Below are 22,978 nucleotides of genomic sequence, written 5' to 3' on the forward strand. Positions count from 1 at the left end.
CCTGCCTTCAAAAAATGATCTGAATTCAAACAAAAGTTCATGATTTATTGTTATAGAGGATGTGCAGAATGATTTAAGATGCATGGTAGGAGCATGGTAGGTCAGCAGCTCGGTATAAAAAAAATATGTAAAGTGTTTATTTTAGGGCTTCTTGTTGTTGTTGTTGTTAACATTATTAGAGACATTTATATCACTTATTATTTATAGGGTGGCTCACTCTCCTCCCTCCACCCTTGAGAATTCAAAGCAGCTATACTAGAATAGTCTGGTCTCAGTAAAGGATAGAGTATTTACATGTGTATCAGGGTTTTTTACGTGAACCTGTGAAAGTAAAACTAACAATTTTTAACCTATTTGTGAAATCAAGACCGTGGTAAAATAATGTGAATCATTTTGCAGTCTTGCAGAGCATTTGAAATCGGTATTTAAGTGCCATATACATTTAAACTTAACGTTTAAAAAGTGGTTCCTTACGAATGCATTTATACTCTTGAAGGTTATTCACTTGCTTGTTTCTTGTCTTTATCACTCATAAACAGGCATCACAAGCAGACTCTTACTGCATCCTCTGTAACCACACACATTCAGGAGCTGAACACCTCTCCTACCAGTAGGCCATACTGTGCCTCAGAAGAGCCATTGCTGACTTCACACCAGCGTACAGTAGATGTATGGCAAACTCGTTGTGACAGTCCAGTCAGAAGGAAGTCAGCACTGTATGCAGGTAACTATCTAAAATGAAGTGTGGATATTATTCAACAGAATTTATTCATCCACTGTGAAGTGATTCTGTCGATGATAAAATAAAAATTCCTTATCTCTGTTGCAAATAAAACATTTGATTATTTAAACAAAACATTATATTAAAACTCTAATTTATCTTCCATCGTTTTTGCATTTTGTTCATCTTGGACATTTACCCTAGACTGGTCAATGTCCAGTCATTTGCACTTTCTGGTACAGTGCTTTGACGGTTGGCTTACATACCCTGCAGGGGAATGCCTAATTTAAACTATTTTGATTTAAATTTTAAAAATACAGTGTAAGCAGTTCAGTTAATAGTAGGCATTTAACCCCTCTCTCTTCTTCATGCAAATAAGTGAATCATTGTTTGTGGTTATTATGAAGAGCTCATGTGTGTGTTTTATTAGCTACAGCATTAATTTTAAAAAAAACAAACCCTTGGGAAAGTACAGAGAAACAATTAGTGCTGAAGTATTGTTACCTGTGATGGCTTCTCTAAGACAGTTCGTTTAAGAACATGGGATGAAAACCAAATAAGTGTTTTCAAGAATTGCAGGCAGCCGTTTGATATGTAGATTAGTTGTCCTTTTCTCTCTGTCTGAATACCTGCAGAGCAAACAAAGACTAGTCTGCTCAGGACCCTGGGCCATCGAGCGATGTCTTATGAAGAAAGACCAGACGAGAGGATATCTCCTGAAAGAAAGGGTTGTTTGCTCAGAAATAGCCTTAAATCTGCAACTGTGTTTAAAGGCAAGTTATCACAACTGGGGGAATTTCAGTCAGTTATTCTAATTTGTTTAGATCTGGTGGTAGCACATTTGAGATAGAGCTGAATTGTTGATGAGCTTGTAAACTGCAGTAAAAAGAATTCTGACTGGGTTTCACTGACCTGGTCAAGGAAGCATTTTCAGCAGGACGGTAAATTTGAGATATTAAAATATGATGGATACTGATTGAAAAATTGAATAAAATTTCACACATCTGTAAATAGCATTCAGTTTAGCATCATCTGCAAGGGAAAGAATGGTCTGTTTTTTTGGACGGACCTCAAGATCCTTGCACACTGTCGATACGCTGTCTCTTTGGCAGGGTCATTTTCCATGAAGGCAGTGCAGAATACTTTAATTGAAGACTGCTGAAGGCACATCTGAATCACAGTTGTTTTTCCTGAACAGGGTGCACATCTAAGATATGCTCACTGTAATCAAAGAAACATGAAAATTGTATATTAGCTTAATGAGATGCCAGTGACACTAAGTTATGTTACTTGTGGCCTGAGTTGAGGAATAAGCTTTGTGAATCTTCCTTCTTGGGTAAAGGCTATAAATCTAAACAAAGGTTAAAATAATTTTGAAATGATAAAATTAGGGTTTGTCTACATTGACACTTTTGTAGCTAAAACTTGTTGCTTGAGGGTGTGAAACACTCCGTGAATGACAAAAGTTGTAGCGACGAAAAGCGCTGGTGTGGACAGCGCTTCATTGGTGGGAGCTGTGCTCCTGGCGATGAAGCTACTGGCCCCTCATCGGAGGTGATTTTATTTTGCCACTGGGAGAAATAGTGGCCACACAGTGCACCTTACAATGGCATGGCTGCACTTTGTAAGGTGCACAGTGTAGACACCTTGCACAGTGTAGACATAGCCCTAGTGCTTATCTACCTTTACATTTTTTGTTTTTATTAGTTCTTGTGAAGTGTGAGTGTTCAAGCACCACGATTGAAACACAAGAGAGATTAATTCTCATGAATAAATTTAGTAGCTGGAATAAGCATTATTATACAGCCTTAGTAGCACTTCTAATAGGCTCAGATAGAGCTTATGCTAATTACTTCATGGTGTGTGTGTGTGTGTGTTTGTGCAAAATCATTACATGATGCCTTTGTAAGTTTGTAAATGTTTTTCCACAGAGCTGAATACACAAAAGGTGGCAAAAAGAACATCTAAAGAGTATGTACATGTGTCACACACAAGTGGTAGTGGTTTATATTTATTTTCCGTAACTGCTATATTACCAAATATGTTTCTGTCTGATATTACCTCTCACAATCTCTTATTTTTAGTTCTCTAGATACGTCTTCAGCTCATTGGCTAAAGACTCATGGTTTGGTTGCTAGACGACTCACCATAATGGATGCCTTAGCCCCTACAGCTGTTCCTCACAGTACTAAATACATCCCGGTTTTAGACAAACATGTTCTTTCTAAAGTATTTGATGAGGTAAAACTCTTATGCTGTTTCAGAGGAAGCTTAAAATTTACCATTGTTTTTATTTTTTATTATTATTTTTTTATTATTCATCTAGATAAATATTGAATAATTATGTCCTCAAGTGTCCACGGCAGAGTGTGGGTTATTCACAGTAAATGTACTGTATACATTTGGAAATATTTATTAACAACAGATATTGATAAAATAAAATTATTAATTCTGTTTCCTGCAGGGTGACAAGATAATAGAGCTTAATGCTATTTGCATTTGCATTTCTTGCCTATATACCAGTTGGTGACAGTGTGCAGCCACCAGGGGTTCAAAAATTGTTCATAGGCCATAGTCATTAATGATATTTGTTAAATCACTGGAGTTCTGAATTTTGGGCTTAGTTAGTCAGCTAGTAAACTGGTGAAGCTTTCCTGGATCACTAAGTTCTCAGAGCTACACGTTCTCTAGAGTGCTTTTATAAAAGAACAGAATGAAATGACCTAGGGTCCCATCTTGAGAGGTGCTGAGTCCCTCTTGTGAGGTTCTGAGGGTTAACAATTCCCACTGAATTATTTGTCATGAAATATGAACCTATGCCCTCCTCAAAGGGCAATCCATGTTGTGGAAGATTATCCCTGGAGGAATTCTTGTATTGGTGTATTCTCTATACATGCTGAGAATTTGTGCAGATCGTTCTAAATAATATGTTTTTCAAAAATAACACAGCAGTGGAAAAGCTGGAGAGCATGAGCTTAAACTGAATAATGAAGAGGTAAAGGCTTTGTGAATGGGATATGATGTAGACCTGAGTGAGATATTCATAACAAAATGTGAACCTGCACACAATTTAAGATTTTTTTTAAATTTCAGTTTTAAATTCCAACTTGGGTGCATTTTTAAAGTAATTTTTGCTGTGATATTCAGATTTTTAAAGCAAAAATAGGCTCACTATTTTAGTGAAAATAGCCAAAAATATCAAGCTTGTTTCTGATAGTAAAAAAAAAGGGGGGAGGGACAGTTTTTTAAAAGAAAGATGTCTTTTTGCATAAAAACCTTGCATAAATGTACACATTTTCATATTTCATACATGAAAATAGTCTGTTTGCCAAAACCGAATAAAGAAAAACTTGTGTGAACCAGCACAATACAGTGAATTTGGGTATGAAATGTCACATAACAGAAACTGTGAATTTCCACAATTCTAATGGGCTATTTCCTGGCAATTGTCACTACTCCCTATGCTCTTTTCTGGAGAGCCCTACCAGCTGTTCTCTTCAGGTCTCCCCATGGAGAGTCTCCGAAGCATTCCCTTCATCTTTCCAGAATAATCTTGAAAATTTGTTATAACTACTGCTTGCAAGAAGCACCTTGTAAAAACTAAAAGCCTTCTAGAATAGTTTGAGCCACCTTTCTGCAAATGCTGTTTTAGAGAAGTATTTTATCTAGATATTATTGGGCCAAATTAATCCATAGGGATGAATTTAGGCCATTTAGGCCATTATATTTGAAATGAATATAGTGGTATAGCTGGAAGCAAGCAATGCAATATTTGTAGGCATTTTTGGGTTCAAGGACATAATTACAGATAGAGCTGGGCAAATTTTTTTCTTATGAGAAAAAAATAGTTTATTTGCTGAAAAATGCATTTTTGGTCGACACAAAACTGTTCGTGAATCTGACCTGACAGTTTTGTTTGGGGGAAGGTTTTTCAGGGTCAGTTTGAGGGAAGTAAGAGTGTGTTTGTTCTACTTTGTATAAATACTTAAATATTCAGTGGGCCAAAGTGAGAGTGACTCTATAGTTGGTGATTAAAGTACTCACTTGGGGAAAGAGGGGTATGAGATGTGGATTCAAATTCCTCCTTTTAGTCAGGTAGAGGGAAGATTTGAATCCACATCTCCTAGGTCAGTGCCTTACTCACCAGACTATAGAGTCACTCTCACTTTGGCCCACTGAATATTTAAAGTAGTTAAATAAAGTGGAACAGCTTCAACAGGAGAGATTGAGAGCAACCTACCCAGAGTAGTCTATAGCCTGGAAGTAGATGCTTACCTGGCAGGCTGTGATTTGAATTCAAGTCCCTGCTCCAGATTTGGGATTTGAAACTGGCTCTCCCACATAACATTTTCCTAACCACCGAACTAAAGGTTATAAAGGGAAACATATATACCCGACCTGAAACAGACTTTTTCAATTTGTTGACAAATTCCAAACCTTTTTGGAAATGAACTGATTTTCCCTGATCTTTCAGTTTGCTGGCAGAACCAAAAAAATGAATTATTTGCCCAGCTTCTAGTTAGAACCAGTTATAAATTAACACTCCTTTCCTGCCAACTATTTTTACAGAAAGAAAAGGAGTACTTGTGGCACCTTAGAGACTAACCAATTTATTTGAGCATGAGCTTTCGTGAGCTACAGCTCACTTCATCGGATGCATACCATGGAAACTGCAGCAGACTTTATATATACACAGAGAATATGAAACAATACCTCCTCCCACCCCACTGTCCTGCTGGTAATAGCTTATCTAAAGTGATCATCAGGTGGGCCATTTCCAGCACAAATCCAGGTTTTCTCACCCTCCACCCCCCACACAAATTCATTCTCCTGCTGGTGATAGCCCATGGCCATAGCCCATGGCTATCACCAGCAGGAGAGTGAATTTGTGTGGGGGGTGGAGGGTGAGAAAACCTGGATTTGTGCTGGAAATGGCCCACCTGATGATCACTTTAGATAAGCTATTACCAGCAGGACAGTGGGGTGGGAGGAGGTATTGTTTCATATTCTCTGTGTATATATAAAGTCTGCTGCAGTTTCCACGGTATGCATCCGATGAAGTGAGCTGTAGCTCACGAAAGCTCATGCTCAAATAAATTGGTTAGTCTCTAAGGTGCCACAAGTACTCCTTTTCTTTTTGCGAATACAGACTAACACGGCTGTTACTCTGAAACCTATTTTTACAGAGAACTTCCCCACTGATTTCATTAAGACATCCAATGAATAGCTTAATGGTAGGTTATGGCCTGAAATGCTGGAACCTGCATTATTGCAGGTCACAAATATGCTGTATGTAAAGGAAGGAAAGGAATTAAAACTACTAAGTGGAGTCAACAGAATTACCTTTATCAGCCCTGGAACCCATTCTCCTTTGGAACCCATGCTAACACTTGAAGGAAAAGCTGAGAATAGGGTGTGACTTTAATTATAAATAGGGCCCTACCAAATTCACAGCCTTGAAAAATGCATCATGGACTATAAAATCTGATCTCCCTGTGAAATCTGGCTATTGTAGGGGAGAGTGAGCTCCAGCTGCTAGTCCCAGCTGGGCTCGGGAGGGGCAAGACTTCCTATTCTCCTGCAGGGGCTGCTCCCAGGGCCAAGTCAGACTCACAGCTGGGAACCTCTCCTGGCTGGAGGAAGCTGTGAGGCTGCTGGCTTGGGAGCCCAGCTCTGAAGGCAGTGCTGAGATAAGGGTGGCAATCCCGCGACCCTCCACTGCTCTTTTGGGTTGAGACTCCATGGTTACAACACTGTCAAATTTCAGACGTAAACATCTGAAACCATTAAATTGACTATTTAAAAAAACCTATAATTGTGAAGTTGACCCAAATGGACCATGAATTTGGTAGGGCCCTAATTATAAAGCTTGAGCAGGAATTGTGAGGTTGCGTTAAGAATCTTTGTTGCTCCTATACTTTGAAAGGCTCCATTCAGAATCATAAATATGTACACAATTGTTGGTATTCTTTCTCCTCAGATCTTGGTTTTGTTGGGGTAGAATGCTCCTTTGGTTTCTTAGAGGACAACATTATTTTTATTTTCATCCTCTACAAACATTAATGCACTAACATCAGATTTATTTTGGAAATAGAGAAGCAAGCAAAAAGGTTACCATGGCAATTCTTCATTAACATCATGCTCATGTGCTCTTTCATTTTTGTGTGCCCTGGCAGTTTCACCTGAGCTATTTCAAAGAGATTAATTCATTACACAATCCATCAGTTTCATATCCAGAATAAAAGGTGTTCTGGCTGTTTAGCATAATGTACAGTCCCCCTCTAGTAGTTCTGGAGGAATACTTCTCTGTAGATTCTTTTGTGTATCTGCTTTGAAGATTGTGGTGTCTTTAATAAGTTTAATGCCATAATAATGTATGTATTTTTGCCTATCCTTTGAGTGCCACTCAGACTATTATACCCATTCTTTGAGAAGTTATATTGAATTTTAATGTATTGTACTGTTGGGATAAAGGGTGGTGCTGGGGAGACACATTTCATTGAAAAGGGAGCCTATGTAGAGAAAATCCTGCCAGCCTCTTACCCCTTTTACATAAAGGGAACTGCAGCTTGAGCAAAACTGCTGATCTCAACTGTGGCAGTATGGGATTGGAAAACAGGTGGGGTCTCAAATAAGCAGGTCCCAGGCTGTTTAGGGCTTGAACTGCATCTGGAAATCCAGAGGCAGGCATTGCTCATTGAGTATTTCCCCATGTGCAAAGACTGATCTCATCTGTTTGGACAAAATACTCCGTTTATGAACAACTGAGCGCCACTTTCTCACTAGCTTTATCTTCTGAATGGATTTAAGGTGTACTCCATTGTGAAGTGCTTTGCTGTAGTCTATTAATGAGGTGACACAAATACATAAATCTCAGTGGAGAGGTCATTCTCAGAAAGAAAAGGTTGGAACCTTGCAGATGGAGAAAAAGCCACCTGACTACTGCTGAAAGATGATCATCTAGCAATAACTGGGAATCCAGCCAGACTCCCATGATACAGACACAAGTAACACATGGCAGAGACATACTTTCAGTTAGAGGCACTTTTTTTTTTATTGCATCTTCTGATCATTTTCTCTAACCCATCAACAGTACGTCAGTTTCATCAGGATTGAACTTCGGCCAGCTCTCTGTCATCCATGCTCCAAACTCAGCCGGACATTGGGAAAGAGATTTAAATGCACCATTTGAGACAAAAGACGTTTTGCAGAATCTGTGTTGGTACATTGAACACAGTAGTACCTTCCTCCTGTACCCCATGTTTCCTTGTGGTACTGTGCACTGGAGTTTTTCCAGAATTACCCTGGAATAGTTTAGTTGTTTGAAGGGTTGTGGGAAGATGGGTTGGGTAATGTTTTTGTTTGGGGGTTGGGAAGTTGTGGGAGGTCTCACTTCCCTCTTTTCTTTAAGATCCCTTATTAGGGTGTCTGGCTGTGTTGTTTTTGTAATGAAGTGTGCTTCTGTAGATCCTGTCATGCACCTAGAGCCAAATTTTCAAAGATGTTTAGACACCTAAAAATGTAGATAGACACCTTGTGCAATTTTCAAAAGTGCCTATGCAGGTGAGGCGCCTAGCTCCCATTGAAATCAATGACATTGGTTTCAGTGGGAGGTTAAGCATCTAACCTACTTTGATTTTTTGAAATCACAATGGGTACCTATCTGCATCTTTAGGAACCTAACTATTTTGGGGAATCTGCCCCTAGAGTATAAGATATGACATTTAAAATGTTTAAATAAGTAAATTCCCTATTTGCATGTTATGTGTAGAAATAGATGGCAATAAGCTGGTGTTGTATTCAGAAGTATAATACAATGGTGTATTAAAACAATACAATATATAGTATGTTCATGTTGTAGATCCTGTTTGCATCCTTTCTGTTCTACCCTTTATCTATTAGATTAAGACTAGAGAGAGTGCTGCTCATTCCATTTAGAAGTTAAATAGTGAGTTAGCTAGCTTAATTTCCCTTGCCTCATAAGAATTCATTTGTAGGGTTCCTGCATTTATTTAAAGGGGTCACAGTAGCTATAAGATTTGTGTACACATAGTACAAGAAAATGATATCTTAATTCAGAAACAAATGTTATGTTTCAACCTCATTACCTTTGATCAGTATCAGTCTCATGGGTCTCCAAACACTTGGTCACTCACATCAAGTGCTTGGCTTTTTCTTTATGAAATCCTTTGAGATTTGCCTTGTATACATAAGGTTGGGGTATTCCAATATTCTGGTTGATAAAGAATAACACAATAAATGAAGTCTTTGCCCTTTTTGTGTTGTAGGTGTTACCCCTGGCCCATGTTAGCAATGACAAGAAGCGGATCACACTAATTAATCCTCAGGCAGTGAATCTTGATGCCTATAAAGAGAAACTGGAACAAGCAATTAAATCCTATGAAAGGTAAGTCTGCTCTTCAGATTTTCTCCATGCTGACAGACTAATTCCGTTTTTTCATATGATGAATTGGGTTCATTTTACATCTCTGACTGCCTTACCTATGCTTTGCTCACTAATCCATCTCCTCAAAGATGTATTTTAACATTCAGTACAACTGAGCATTTTCAAACAACCACCATTGTCTAAAAATGTATCCTGCCAGAGAAATGTTTTCTTCTTTTCAAAAGTGCGGCATTAAAAGTAAATGAGCAGTCAGGGACACCATAAATATTACACTGCACACATAATACATTATTCTTTTTAAGTAACAAAACTTCATTTTAATCTCAGCTATATTCTCAAAATGTTAAATGTAAAACAAAACCCTTTCTGAAATAGAAACAACATACAAATATAGCCAAGGTAATAAACAACAGGTGCCTAACATTAAGCTCCTAGATCCATATTTAGGTGCCTAAATAATTGTCCTGAGTTTTGCTATTGACTGCTTGGCACTCTTGAAAATCAGACCACTTATTTAGGCTGACTATGGGTTTAGGAGCATAACTTTAGGCATTTGTGTTATAAGATATTGGCCCTTATTTTTATGGGGTTTTTTTTTCCCCGGAAGAGTTGTGTTATGCTTATTGTTTTCAGAATCAAATAGGAAGTAAACATTGAAAGGATATTATAAATCTTAACTATTTCTTTCTTGGCTTTTAAGTTTGTGGTTTTTGAAAATTATGTGATGATTAGTAATCTTAGCAGGGTTTTATGGACAAAAATCTTTAATAAACTATATGTCTAGTCAAATTTTATTCTAATAAAATGTACAGATTTAATGACTAATACATTTATAACAGGTGAGTCTTCCTTTCTTGACTAATTGCTGTGTTGGCTTCCCAAGTTTTAGGACTTGTCTACGCTACAGAGTTTTGCCAACAATAGGCAGCTTTTGTCGACAAAACAGTAGCTGCGTGTACACTACGATGTGACTCTTGGCAGCAAAAATGCCCTGCTTTGGCAACACAATAAAACCACCCCGACAAGAGGTGTAAGGCTTTTTGAGCAAAAGTTTTGTCGATAAAGTGCCAGTGTTGACACCACGCTTGATTTTATTGCTTTAATGGCCTCCAGGAGGTGTCCCACAATGTCCATCCTGACTGCTGTGGTAAGCAGTTTGAACTCCGCTGACCTGCAGCCAGGTAAACAACCATCTGCCCCTCCCCCTTTAAAGCCCCAGGAATTTTTGCAGTTCCATTTCCTGTTTGTTCGGCGTGGAGAGGTCTCATTGCATCTTATCAGGTGACCATGGCAGCAAACGTTCTCCCACTTGGACCACTGCGGAGCTGTTGGATCTGCTCAGTATTGGGGAGAGGAGGCTGTGCAGTCCCAGCTGTACTTCAGCTGTAGGAATTTTGATATCTATGGGTAGATTTCTGAGGCTTGTGTGAAAAGGGCTATGATCAGGACATGGTGCAATGCAGAGAGAAGATAAAGGAGCTGAGGCAGGTGTACCATAAGGTGAGGGAGGCAAAATGTCACTCTGGTGCTGCACCCAAGACCTGCCGGTTCTATAAGGAGCTGGACGCTATCCTTGGCGGCGACCCTACCTCCACTGCCAAGAGCCCCATGAATACTTCGGCGGGCCTGGAGGCAGCGGAAAGAAGACCTAACCCAGAGGATGAAGTTATTGATGAAGAGGTGGAGTTAGACGACGATGAGGAGCTCCCGGCAGGGTCGCCTGGTGGGGCAGGCAGCCAGGAACTGTTTACCACTCCAGAGGTTTCTAGCCAGTCTAAACAGTTGCTCTCCAGCGAGCAAGAAGCAGGAGAGGAGACGCCTGGTAAGTGGATGTCGTTTGTGTAGTGCAGAGGTGGGTTCAGGGTATAGAAATGCATAAGGCTTGATGTGTTTCTGTGTGCTAGACATTTCCCTTGTAATATAGTGCAACAGGATGTTGATGCACGCGGAGATCTCATGGGAATCCTCCAGAGAGATCTCTAGGAGGTACTCGGCAATCCTCTGCTAAAGGTTTCTTGGCAGAGCAGTTTTGTTCCTTCCCCCATTGTAGGAAACTTTCCTGCTCCATTCAGCAATCACTTGTGCAGGTACCAGAGTGGCACATGGGCGAGCAGCATAGGGACCAGGATAGAAACCACAAGTGTGTGGTAGATGTGCCATCGCTTCCCTGTTTACCCTGGTACCTCCTTTCCCACCATGCATATTGTGTGTGTGTGCATGCATGTGTGTTGTTTTTTCTGAAATAATATTTATTTGTGTCCTACAAATTGAGATAGCAGGCACTATCAAGCCACACACAGGTAGTTTAATCATTTGCTTACTGGAATTTAAGGCCCAAATTTCACAATTGCTTCCTATGAAAACTAGATGTAATGTAACATTGCAGTATCAATCACAGAGATGTACATTACTGGTTTTCATTTTCAAAGTGTTGCCTCAAAGCCTCCCTGATTTGACTAGCCCCCCCTACCCGGGCCCCTCTGATAACCCTGGTATCTGGCTGCTCAAAATCAGCAGCGAGGTGGTCTGCCTCAGCACTACTACCTAGGGAAGAAGGAAGATCCTGGGAACTACAGGCCAGTCAGCCTCACCTCAGTCCCTGGAAAAATCATGGAGCAGGTCCTCAAAGAATCAATCCTGAAGCACTTGCATGAGAGGAAAGTGATCAGGAACAGCCAGCATGGATTCACCAAGGGAAGGTCATGCCTGACTAATCTAATCGCCTTTTATGATGAGATTACTGGTTCTGTGGATGAAGGGAAAGCAGTGGATGTATTGTTTCTTGACTTTAGCAAAGCTTTTGACACGGTCTCCCATAGTATTCTTGTCAGCAAGTTAAGGAAGTATGGGCTGGATGAATGCACTATAAGGTGGGTAGAAAGCTGGCTAGATTGTCGGGCTCAACGGGTAGTGATCAATGGCTCCATGTCTAGTTGGCAGCCGGTATCAAGTGGAGTGCCCCAAGGGTCGGTCCTGGGGCCGGTTTTATTCAATATCTTCATAAATGATCTGGAGGATGGTGTGGATTGCATTCTCAGCAAATTTGCGGATGATACTAAACTGGGAGGAGTGGTAGATACGCTGGAGGGGAGGGATAGGATACAGAAGGACCTAGACCAATTGGAAGATTGGGCCAAAAGGAATCTGATGAGGTTCAATAAGGATAAGTGCAGGGTCCTGCACTTAGGATGGAAGAACCCAATGCACAGCTACAGACTAGGGACCGAATGGCTAGGCAGCAGTTCTGCGGAAAAGGACCTAGGGGTGACAGTGGACGAGAAGCTGGATATGAGTCAGCAGTGTGCCCTTGTTGCCAAGAAGGCCAATGGCATTTTGGGATGTATAAGTAGGGGCATAGCGAGCAGATCGAGGGACGTGATCGTTCCCCTCTATTCGACATTGGTGAGGCCTCATCTGGAGTACTGTGTCCAGTTTTGGGCCCCACACTTCAAGAAGGATGTGGATAAATTGGAGAGAGTCCAGCGAAGGGCAACAAAAATGATTAGGGGACTGGAACACATGACTTATGAGGAGAGGCTGAGGGAGCTGGGATTGTTTAGCCTGCAGAAGAGAAGAATGAGGGGGGATTTGATAGCTGCTTTCAACTACCTGAAAGGGGGTTCCAAAGAGGATGGCTCTAGACTGTTCTCAATGGTAGCAGATGACAGAACGAGGAGTAATGGTCTCAAGTTGCAGTGGGGGAGGTTTAGATTGGATATTAGGAAAAACTTTTTCACTAAGAGGGTGGTGAAACACTGGAATGAGTTACCTAGGGAGGTGGTAGAATCTCCTTCCTTAGAGGTTTTTAAGGTCAGGCTTGACAAAGCCCTGGCTGGGATGATTTAACTGGGAATTGGTCCTGCTTTGAGCAGGGGGTTGGACTAGATGACCTTCTGGGGTCCCTTCCAACCCTGATATTCTATGATTCTATGATACACCCCTGACCAAACCTTTCACCGTTAGCTACACAAATATTATGCAACATACAACACAGGGCAATGATCATGGGTATAATACCCTCACTGAAGTCTAACCTGCCATAAAGGCATTGCCAGCGCGCCTTTAATCTGCCAAAGGCACATTCCACGGTCATCCGGCACCTACTCAGCCTGTTGTTGCACCGCTTCTTACTGCTATCCAGGTTTCCTGAGTGAGGTTTCATGAGACGTGGTTGTAAGGAGTATGCTGGCTCTCCCAGGATCACTATGGGCATTTAAACATCCCCCACTGTAATCTTCTGGTCTGGAAAGAAAGTCCCCGCTTGCAGCTTTCTGTACAGGCTGGTGTTCCTGACGATGTGTGTGTCATGCACTTTCCTGGACCACTCTGCATTGATGTCAGTGAAACACCGATGGTCATCCACAAGCACCTGCAACACCATGGATAAGTATCCCTTCCTGTTGATGTACTCTGTCGCAAGGTGGTCTGGTGCCAAAATCGGAATGTGTGTGCCATCTATAGCCCCTCCAGTTAGGGAAACCCATTTCTGCAAAGTCATCCACTATTTCACATGCATTTCCCAGAGTCACGGTCCTTCGTAGCAGGATGCAATTAATTGCCCTGCACACTTGCATTAACACAGCCCCAATGGTCGATTTTCCAACTCAAGTCTGATTCGCGACCCATCAATAGCAGTCTGGAGTCGCAAGCTTCCACACTGCGATTGACAAACGCTTCTCTACCAATAGGGCAGCTCTTATTCTGGTATCCTTGTGCCGCAGTGCTGGGGCGAGCGCCGCACACGGTTCCAGGAAGGTGGCTTTCTGCATGTGCAAGTTCTGTAGCCACTGCTCATCATCCCAGACCTGCATGACAATACAATCCCACCATTCAGTGCTTCTTTCCCAAGACCAAAAACAACAGTCCACCTTGTGCAGCTGTTCTGTGAATGTCAAAATAAATTTAAAGTTGCTCCTATCCATATCACACAGCATGTCAGGCAACTGGGAGTCTTGTTCAGTTAGGAACTTCGTGATTAACAACACTGCCCTCCATGATGTGTTAATGACAGTTATCAGAGCATAGGAGAGCAGTGCAAGATCAATCCCTTCACTCGAAGATGCTGGGATGCACAGCAAACAAGGACCGTTGAAAAATGCCACAAAAGATGAAGTGAGCTGTAGCTCACGAAAGCTTGTGCTCAAATAAATTGGTTAGTCTCTAAGGTGCCTTTTCTTTTTGCGAATACAGACTTACATGGCTGCTACTCTGAAAGAAAGCTGGAAGCCCATGGAATGCTGGGATGGAAAACCATACATCATGGGACACTGAGCTTCTCCTGTCAGCACAGCTACCACCTCTCAGGGAGGTCGACTTATTAAGCTGACGGGAGAGCTCTCTTCCGTTGGTTTAAAGTGTCTTCACCAGACGCACTACAGTGGCACAGCTGCATTGGTGCAGCTGCATCGATGTAAATTTGTAGGGTAGACCTGCCCTGTCTTTCATGGTCTTAAAATAAAAACTGATTTGGAAACTGTTTAACTTGTATAATATTTATGGAAATCAATTAAGATATATTTGTTTTTATTTTGCACTTAATAGATTGAATGTTAATAGGTCTAGGGGGCCTGATCCAATGTTAATTGAAGTCAATGGGAATTTTGTCCTTGTTTTTAATGATGGAAAAACTATTTCCATCTTGTTCAGTACTGTGGAATGTTGTTGGAAAATAACCCTGGTTGACTTTAGTGGAGTTGTAAGGATGAGAAAAATGTCTTCTGATAAAATATTATGTGTGTTTTACTGAAGAGCTAGAACACAGGACTGACTTTTAAAGTTCTATGCCTGGTCCCTCTGAAACTTATTGACATGAGTGATCTTTACTGATGCTAGTCCCATTGACTGAAGTGAGTCAGGATTACTAGCATCAATAAGGGCTTGTAGGGCTGGGTCCAATGTTTTTACAAATATGTGTCAAAAATAAAACTGCTTGAAGGCATTAGTTGTTATGAGCATTAATTCTAATGAACATTTCAAAATGAACGTTTTAGCTGTTTTTCCTTTAGAAGTGAGTGAAAAATTATTCAAAACCAAAAATATTGTTTCTTCTGAGTTCATGAGACAAACTAACATGGCTACCACTCTGAAACCTTTGAACAAAACATTATGGTTGTTCTTTCAAAAGTTTACAGCTGAACATTGACTTAATATAGCTTTGAAACTTTACTATGCAGAAGAAAAATACTGCTTTCCTTTTTTTTTTTTTTTTTTTTTTAGTACTTTATGTTTAACACAGTATGGTACTCTATTTACTTTTTTTGTGGGGGTGGGGGTGGGGGGGGTCTGTGCTGCCTGATTGCATACTTCCAGTTCCAAATGAGATGTGTGGTTGGTCAGTTCATAACTCTGGTGTTCGTAACTCTGAGGTTCTACTGTATATGCCTTTCCATGGTGAACTCCATGGTGCAAAATTCCATAAGCAATTTTGTAGATCCTTTATGATGTGCTAGAGAGGTTTTAGTTGGGGGTTGTAGGTGATGGCTAGTAGCGTTCTGTTACTTTCTTCATTGGGCCTGTCCTGTAGTAAGGGACAAGAGCTGAGGAAGTGTTGTTCTAAGTCAGCCATAAAAATGTTGGCATACTGTGGGGTCACGTGGGTACCCCCAGCACCCCTACTCTTCTTCAGCTACATTGATGACCTCTTCATTGTCTGGACCCAGGGGAAGGAGGTCCTTGAGGAATTCAACCAAGATTTCAACAATTTCTGCCCCCACCATCAACCTCAGCCTGGACCAGTCCACACAAGAGATCCATTTCCTGGACACGACAGTGCAAATAAGTGATGGTCACATAAACACCACCCTATACTGGAAACCTACTGACCGCTGTACTTACCAACATGCCTCCGGCTTTCATCCACACCACACCACACGATCCATTGTCTACAGCCAAGCTCTAAGATACAACCACATTTGCTCCAATTCCTCAGTGAGAGACAAACACCTACAGGATCTCTAGCAAGCATTCTTAAAACTACAATACCCACATGTTGAAGTGAAGAAACAGATTGACAGAGCCAGAAGGGTACCCAGAAGTCACCTACTACAGGACAGGCCCAACAAAGAAAGTAGCAGAATGCCACTAGCTGTCACCTACAGCCCCCAACTAAAACCTCTCCAACGCATCATCAAGGATCTACAACCTATCCTGAAGGATGACCCCCTCACTCTCACAGACCTTGGGAGACAGGCCAGTCCTCAGTTACAGACAGCCCCCCAACCTGAAGCAAATACTCACCAGCAACTACACACAACATAATAAAAACACTAACCCAGGAACCAATCCTGCAACAAACCCTGGTGCCAACTCTGCCCGCATATCTATTCAAGGGACACCATCATAGGACCACATTAGCCATGCCATGAGGGGCTCGTTCACCTGCACATCTACCAATGTGATATATGCCATCATGTGCCAGCAATGCCCCTCAAGAACTGTAACATTCAAAAATCAGTAGGAGAGCACTTAAATCTCCCTGGACACTCAATAACAGACTTAAAAGTGGCAATTTTCAACAAAAAAACTTCAAAAACAGACTTCAACGAGAAACTGCAGAACTGGAATTAATTTGAAAACTGGACACCATCAAATTAGGCCTGAATAAAGACTAGGGGTGGCTGGGTCACTACAAAAAGTAATTTTCCCTCTGCTGATACTCACACCTTCTTGTCAAGTGTTGGAGATGGCCGATGTCCACCTTGATTGCATTGGTCTCGTTAGCACTGCAAAAGAAATTTTCCCTCTCTTGATATTCACCCCTTCTTGTCAACTGTTGAGAATAGACCACTTTCATCTTAATTGAATTGGCTTCATTAGCACTGACCCCTCACTTGGTAAGGGAACTCCCATCTTTTCATGTGCTGTGTGTATATATATACTGCTTACTGTATTTTTCACTGCATGCATCTGATGAAGTGGGTTTTAGCCTATGAAAGCTTATGCCCAAATAAATTCGTTAGTCTCTATGGTGCCACAGGGACTCCTCGTTGCTTTGTTCAAAGTTACTAGAGTTACAAAGATTTCAGAGTTATGAACAATCTCCATTCCCGAGGTGTTCGTAACTCAGAGGTTCTACTGTATGTACCAATTTTTAGTAAAAGCAGTTTTCTAAACTCCCAAATTCTCAAACTATAAATCCTTGAAACTAAGATTATAAAATAGAAACACTGGTATAATTAAACTATAGCATTGCAGTTGCAAGGCTGCAATGAAGATTTTAACAGTTTCAGCAAATGTCATTGAGGATGGGGGTGGGGTACATGTGAAAGGTGAAATCATTCCTTGCCTAGATGCCAAGTTTCGACCTGTAGTGGATGTAAGTGACAAATTATAACTCCACATTTCCATCTGAAACACCAATTTAACCATGTCTTTTTTGCTATGAATACAGTATTACATTTCTGATAATTGAATCTGCAAGGTTTACTAAGGTTCAGCTTACTGAATAGTCGCAAATTTGTTTTGATATCTATAAATTAGACAATATGTTAGTACATGCTAATTTCAAGAATAGAAGAAACCATCACAATAACCTCACCATACATAGATTTACTATTAGCATAAAATTGAGAGGTAGGAAAGTGATGGCAATAATTTAATGTTCCCACAGAGAAATATACTTCAGCAAAGGAGAAAAAAGCTGGGATCTACAAAGCATGTGTGGTCTTAAATAGTTACAAACATTTGCAAATTAGCTAGTTATGAATGTGCAGCGTTTAGAAGTGTGAAATAGACAGCTGAGCATGCCAAGAATGCAGAATATGAATGTACTAGTAATTTACATTCTGAAGGAGCTGGTTCTTGATTTCCTTGGCAGATGAACTGAATCAGTCAGAAATCCATGTTCAGAATCTAATTTTATATAGGCTGTTGGGGATTTTTTTAAGTGCAACAGTTAATTCACCAAGATTGGAAAAGGACACGTGTTTGGAAAGGTTTGAGTCGTCTCTGGAATGAACTGATGCCAGCTCAGACATTTGTAAACAATAATATAGCAGAGTTCACTTTTCTATATGATGGCACCTAGGACCCCCCAGAGATTTGCTTCTGCACTGTGAAATAAAAGAGAGAGTTATGTGATGCCTTACTTGTTGGGATGTTGACATGTAGGGATAAAATTGGCTAGTAGAAACTTGTAATCTATGTCTTTAAAAAAAAAAAAAAGAAAGAAAGACCAATCATCTGCAACAAAGGAAAAAAACCTGAAGTGTTTTTAAAATGACAGCACTTGAGTGCTTTTGGGTAGGCAGTTCTGTTTTCACCACAGCAGCTTTCCTTAATGGGCAGAGTGGAATGAAGTAGAAATTTAAATGGTGTGATTGCATTTGATTTTTAAGTGGGGAAAAAAATCATTAACATTGCTTCTCCAGTGCCTTCATTCTGAAGCTGTTAACTTGTCGGGGGCAGCTCTTGGCTGACATTAAATCAGCACTATTGCTTAGTTTAGATTACTGGGTGCTGGACAGAACTCTCCACTGAAATTCCTGCAGGAAACAGTAGTGATTGCCACTAATTTCTCAGTGACCCTGAAATAATCATGTTGCTACCAGATGGAAGATGCTGTTTTCTTATATCCTTTTGCAGATGATAAATTCATAGTGGAATGATAAGAACACTGTTTGTGCTTTCAGAATACAAATCATGGTAGATATCTTTTAGAACTGTGTGTTCTGGTTTATTCATTGGTATTATGATAATCAGACACACACTGACTGTTTTCTTTTATTTAATAGGCGCCTAAATCTAATTATTTGGAGAGCACTATCTCAAGAGGAAAGAGACAAGTAAGTTTTCACCTTCTTCCTGTCTCAATAATTTAATTTTTGAAACATTTATTAATGGAATGGGAGCTACGGTGCTTAGCACCTTTTGAGAATCGGGTCATAAATATTTTACACGCTTTTTTGGCTGCTCTTGTCATGGCCAGTTTATTTTATTTTCAAGTATTTTCTGTCTACACCTTACTGGTAAATAATTTTATGTGTGACACAGGGTAACATGTAAGCCTCAGGTTTTGGTTTGCCACCCACTGAGTTACAAAGTGAGAGGATTCCTTTCTCCCCTTGCTGTTCACTTTTGTAAAAGAGAATAGGCACTTCCCCTTAACAGTGTTACTCTATGCTCAGTGTGAGTGGCACGGGTTTGGGAGGGCTGGGACATCATCTTCTTTGGCATCAGCATAAACCCTTCTCTACTTAGCCAGTGAGTAGCAGTCCAAGGATTGGTTTGTGAGGGAATAAGCTATACTGATTATGAGTACCTTTACACTGGTATAACTGCACCTACAATGGGGTTTGTAGCACTTCAATCAGATTGGGTTTTAAATTGATATAGTTAGAATGGTACAAAAATTGTATGTAGAACAGCCCTAAGAGCAGTGAAGTTAGCACCTATTTACTTCACAGGAGCAGTGTGCTCCTTAATTACTTAACATATGTAAAGTGAAAATGAAAAACATTACAATGTATAATTGTAAACGGTTGTAATGTTTTTAAAGGTTTGAGCAGGAGGAGCCAGTCTCGTACATGGAACACAAAGAAACTTTGCTACAGGCTTTAGAAAATCTGGGTTGGCCTGTTTCTTATGATGATGTGACACTTTTGGAAGATGAGATTTTGGCAGGGTTAACATACGTCCAACAAGCCTCTGATCTTCAGGAAGCTGCCAAAAAGGAAATTCACAGAACCTCTGTATCGCACATCAACCACAGTAAAATGGTAGGTTGTACTAGCAGGGCAATCAAACATTTTCTTTCAAATATTCTTCAGTGTGTGCTCCTAGGATAATTTCACCTGTCACTTAGCTACATGATAGGTTGGCACTAACGATAACTCTGTACAAACTGGGGAAGAACATGCAGACTGAGTTGCTAATCATGCTTCTAAAAAGAGATAAAGCTGTAGTGATCTCCTGCTATTTTGTAGAAAAGTTTGTTTCCCTATTGTAACTAGATCAGTAAGGGGTTGTGTCACCGCCTGCCCTGCAACTCCAGGATCTTAAATGCTATGCTGCTTTGGCTCACAGTCCAGACACCAACAGCCAACAGACAAGCATACAGGCCACACCCTGGCTTCCACTGCCCAATTACTTTTTGCAGAGTGACCCCAATCCCTCCCCAGTCATGAATTTTCCCCAAACTGTCTGCCCTGTAGTGCCCAACCCTCTTGCTGAACATTCACAGAAGTTAAGTTCGCTGTTCCTTAAAGAGACAGTACCCAGCAGTTTACTAGCTTAACTTGGGTTAAGGTGATCACTCTATTTGAATCAAAGCACTAAATTGGTTTATAGTAAAAGTAAAAAAGTTTATTAACCAAAAAGGTTTAAGTGATACCAAGTATAAGAAATAAAGTTAGAAAGGATTACACGCTACAAACTTGAAAATACACTTTTAAGACTAAAACCTGATACAACAAACTAGTCTCTCTTCTTCAAAGAAGTGTTTCTCATCAAGTCTCTTTTCCAGCATGGCTGATCAGGCATTCTGGCCAGGATCTTTCACAGAGCTCAGAATGCTTGTTTCCATTGTCTCTTCAGGTGAAGGATAACTTAGGGTTTTTCTTCCTCTCTCTTTATATTCCATTAAATCTTTGAAATGTATACTTTGAAGGATATCCCCAGATAAAGTTCCTTTGCCCTGCCGGGTATAGATGGTAGGCTGGGTGTAGACTCCATGCTGGTTCCTTCCCCACTGCTGATTTTAACAAAGCAAATGATCTCTTCCTGCAACCTCCAATACAATAGAGTAGTCTGTTGAATTTGTCCACACCTGGTTTGAGGTATTAGCCTCTTTCCTTTGTCTAGAGCCGGCGTGGGCAAACTTTTTGGCCCGAGGGCCACATCGGGGTATGAAAATTGTATGGTGGCCCATGAATGCTCACGAAATTGGGGGTAGGGGTGCAGGGGGGGTGCGGGCTCCGGCTGGGGGTGGGGCCAGAAATGGAGAGTTCAGGGTGTGTGAGGGGGCTCTGGGTTGGGATGCGGGGGGTGGGTGAGGGCTCTGGGGTGGGGCTGGGGATAAGGAGTTTGGGGTGTAGGAGGCTGCTCTGGGCTGGGACCAAGGTGTTCAGAGGGCAGGAGGGGGATCAGGGCTGGGGTTGTGGGGAGGGGCTCAGGGGTGCAGGCTCCTAGCGGGGCTTACTGCAAATGGCTTCCAGGAGCCGTGTGGTGCGGTCCCCAACCCTGCTCCCTGGCTGCAGCTCTCCAGCGGGAGCTTGAGGGCCGGCTTAAAACATCCTGTGGGATGGATCTGGCCTGCGGGCCATAGTTTGCCCACGCCTGGTCTAGAGAAAACCCATTTGTCAACTCCACCGACACGCTTGATCTAAACACATTTTAGTCACATATTTCCAACACACCTGTAAAGTTCTTTGTGGGTTAAACATACATATATCACGTGAAAATTTTAATGATCATTGAGTTATTAGTTTTCCAGTGATATATTACATGCTACCTTTTGGGTAAATATAATAACTGTGTGCCATCTGGCATTGGGGAGTTCTTAGAGTCATACCTATACATGCAAATATATGCAAACACACATACCTCATGTTTCTTTTAATTAACAAAAGGTAGATTTGTTTCCTCTGAAAAAGAATACTTAAATGTAATCATTTAGGGTGAAATTCATGTCCCTGCATCATACTAAGCCTGAGTAGTTAGATTTTGTGCAGGGAACTCCATAGGGGTTGGACTGGATAGACTCCACCACCAGCCCAATCTGTTGGCTATCTGCCACCGTTATTCCAATCTCTGAGGCTGAAATAGTGGCCATTGCACCTCCACATTTCCATTCGGGGTGCTTTTGGGCCATGTAAGTGCAGCAAATTTGAGCCCTTCTCTGGGTATGTCTACACTGGATTGTAAACCCAGTGCTGTGGGATCTGGGCTTGTGGACTTGGTGTTTCCAAGCCCAGGCTGGAGAATCCACACTGCACGGTAAATCTGGGCTTACAGTTACTGGACCTGGGTCTCACAGCCATGCTAACACGTCCATTCTGCACTACACAGTCCTTCTGGCTCAGGCCTGTACCTTTCACTGCGTCCACATTGTAAAATGAAAGGGATTGGACCTGAGTCTCAGAGTGATTTAGGCCCTGACCCATCTCCCTAGCAGGGTTGTAGGACCTGGTCCTGAGTGCTTGCTGACCTGAGTGAGACTGCTTTGTGAGTAAATGGAAGCAGAGCTTCGGCTTAAACCTGAGTCAGAGCCAAGGCTTAGTATTCAGTGTAAACATATCCTCTTTGTCCCCTGGCAGTTTCTCTGCTTGTGATCCTCCTAAACACAAGGCTGATAGAAAGCTTAAGTGGGCTTTGTGCAGGCCCTCCAGTCTTTCGGTGAGTTTCATTATTGCATACTAATGAGATTCCTGTAGGACATTTCTATATCTTTATGTACATATAACATATTCTTTACATGTTTTTTCGGTAAGCTAAAACTTCCATTGCTTTGTAGATTGTTGGCAATTGCAATAACTTTATGGTCACCACTTCTCTATTCTAGCTCTTTAGAGGGCAGTTTGTAGAAGGCAAGTTCTGGGCTTGCAACTATTCTGAAGAGTTGAGTGTGTGTGTGGGGGCATGGTTTTGGTGTGGTATGCAGGTGAAATACTAGCTGGCAAACTTGGTATATCACTTCCTTGTAAGTACCTGTGGGTGGCTGCAGCTCCAGTATAGAATACAAGTATCTGAACTTGTGCTGTAGGAAGAGTCCAACCTTAAGGTTCATGATTTTACTCTTTCACTATCCCAACCCATGCTGAGGCACAGCGCCAGCCCTCACAAAAGAGGCACAGTGTCAAGCCTTCAGCTCTCCAACAGTTTTACAGTGGTGGAGGGAAGTAGATTTGGACTCC

The 22,978-nt window shown here is 41.3% G+C and overlaps 1 protein-coding gene across 6 annotated transcripts in view; it reads left to right on the top strand.

The window, feature by feature from the left end:
- Window positions 1–22,978, top strand: part of VWA3B (von Willebrand factor A domain containing 3B) — a 113,104-nt gene that overhangs the window by 56,281 nt on the left and 33,845 nt on the right. For all 6 annotated transcript variants that reach the window (XM_073352884.1, XM_073352910.1, XM_073352903.1 and 3 more), the window contains 7 exons: window positions 540–724; window positions 1,357–1,494; window positions 2,653–2,692; window positions 2,806–2,962; window positions 9,010–9,128; window positions 18,860–18,910; window positions 19,624–19,843. In XM_073352884.1, coding sequence (XP_073208985.1) covers window positions 540–724; window positions 1,357–1,494; window positions 2,653–2,692; window positions 2,806–2,962; window positions 9,010–9,128; window positions 18,860–18,910; window positions 19,624–19,843 — 910 coding nt within the window. The remainder of the gene's footprint in view (window positions 1–539; window positions 725–1,356; window positions 1,495–2,652; window positions 2,693–2,805; window positions 2,963–9,009; window positions 9,129–18,859; window positions 18,911–19,623; window positions 19,844–22,978) is intronic.

Source organism: Lepidochelys kempii, chromosome 1, assembly GCF_965140265.1.
Source record: "Lepidochelys kempii isolate rLepKem1 chromosome 1, rLepKem1.hap2, whole genome shotgun sequence".
Classification (NCBI taxonomy): domain Eukaryota; kingdom Metazoa; phylum Chordata; order Testudines; family Cheloniidae; genus Lepidochelys; species Lepidochelys kempii.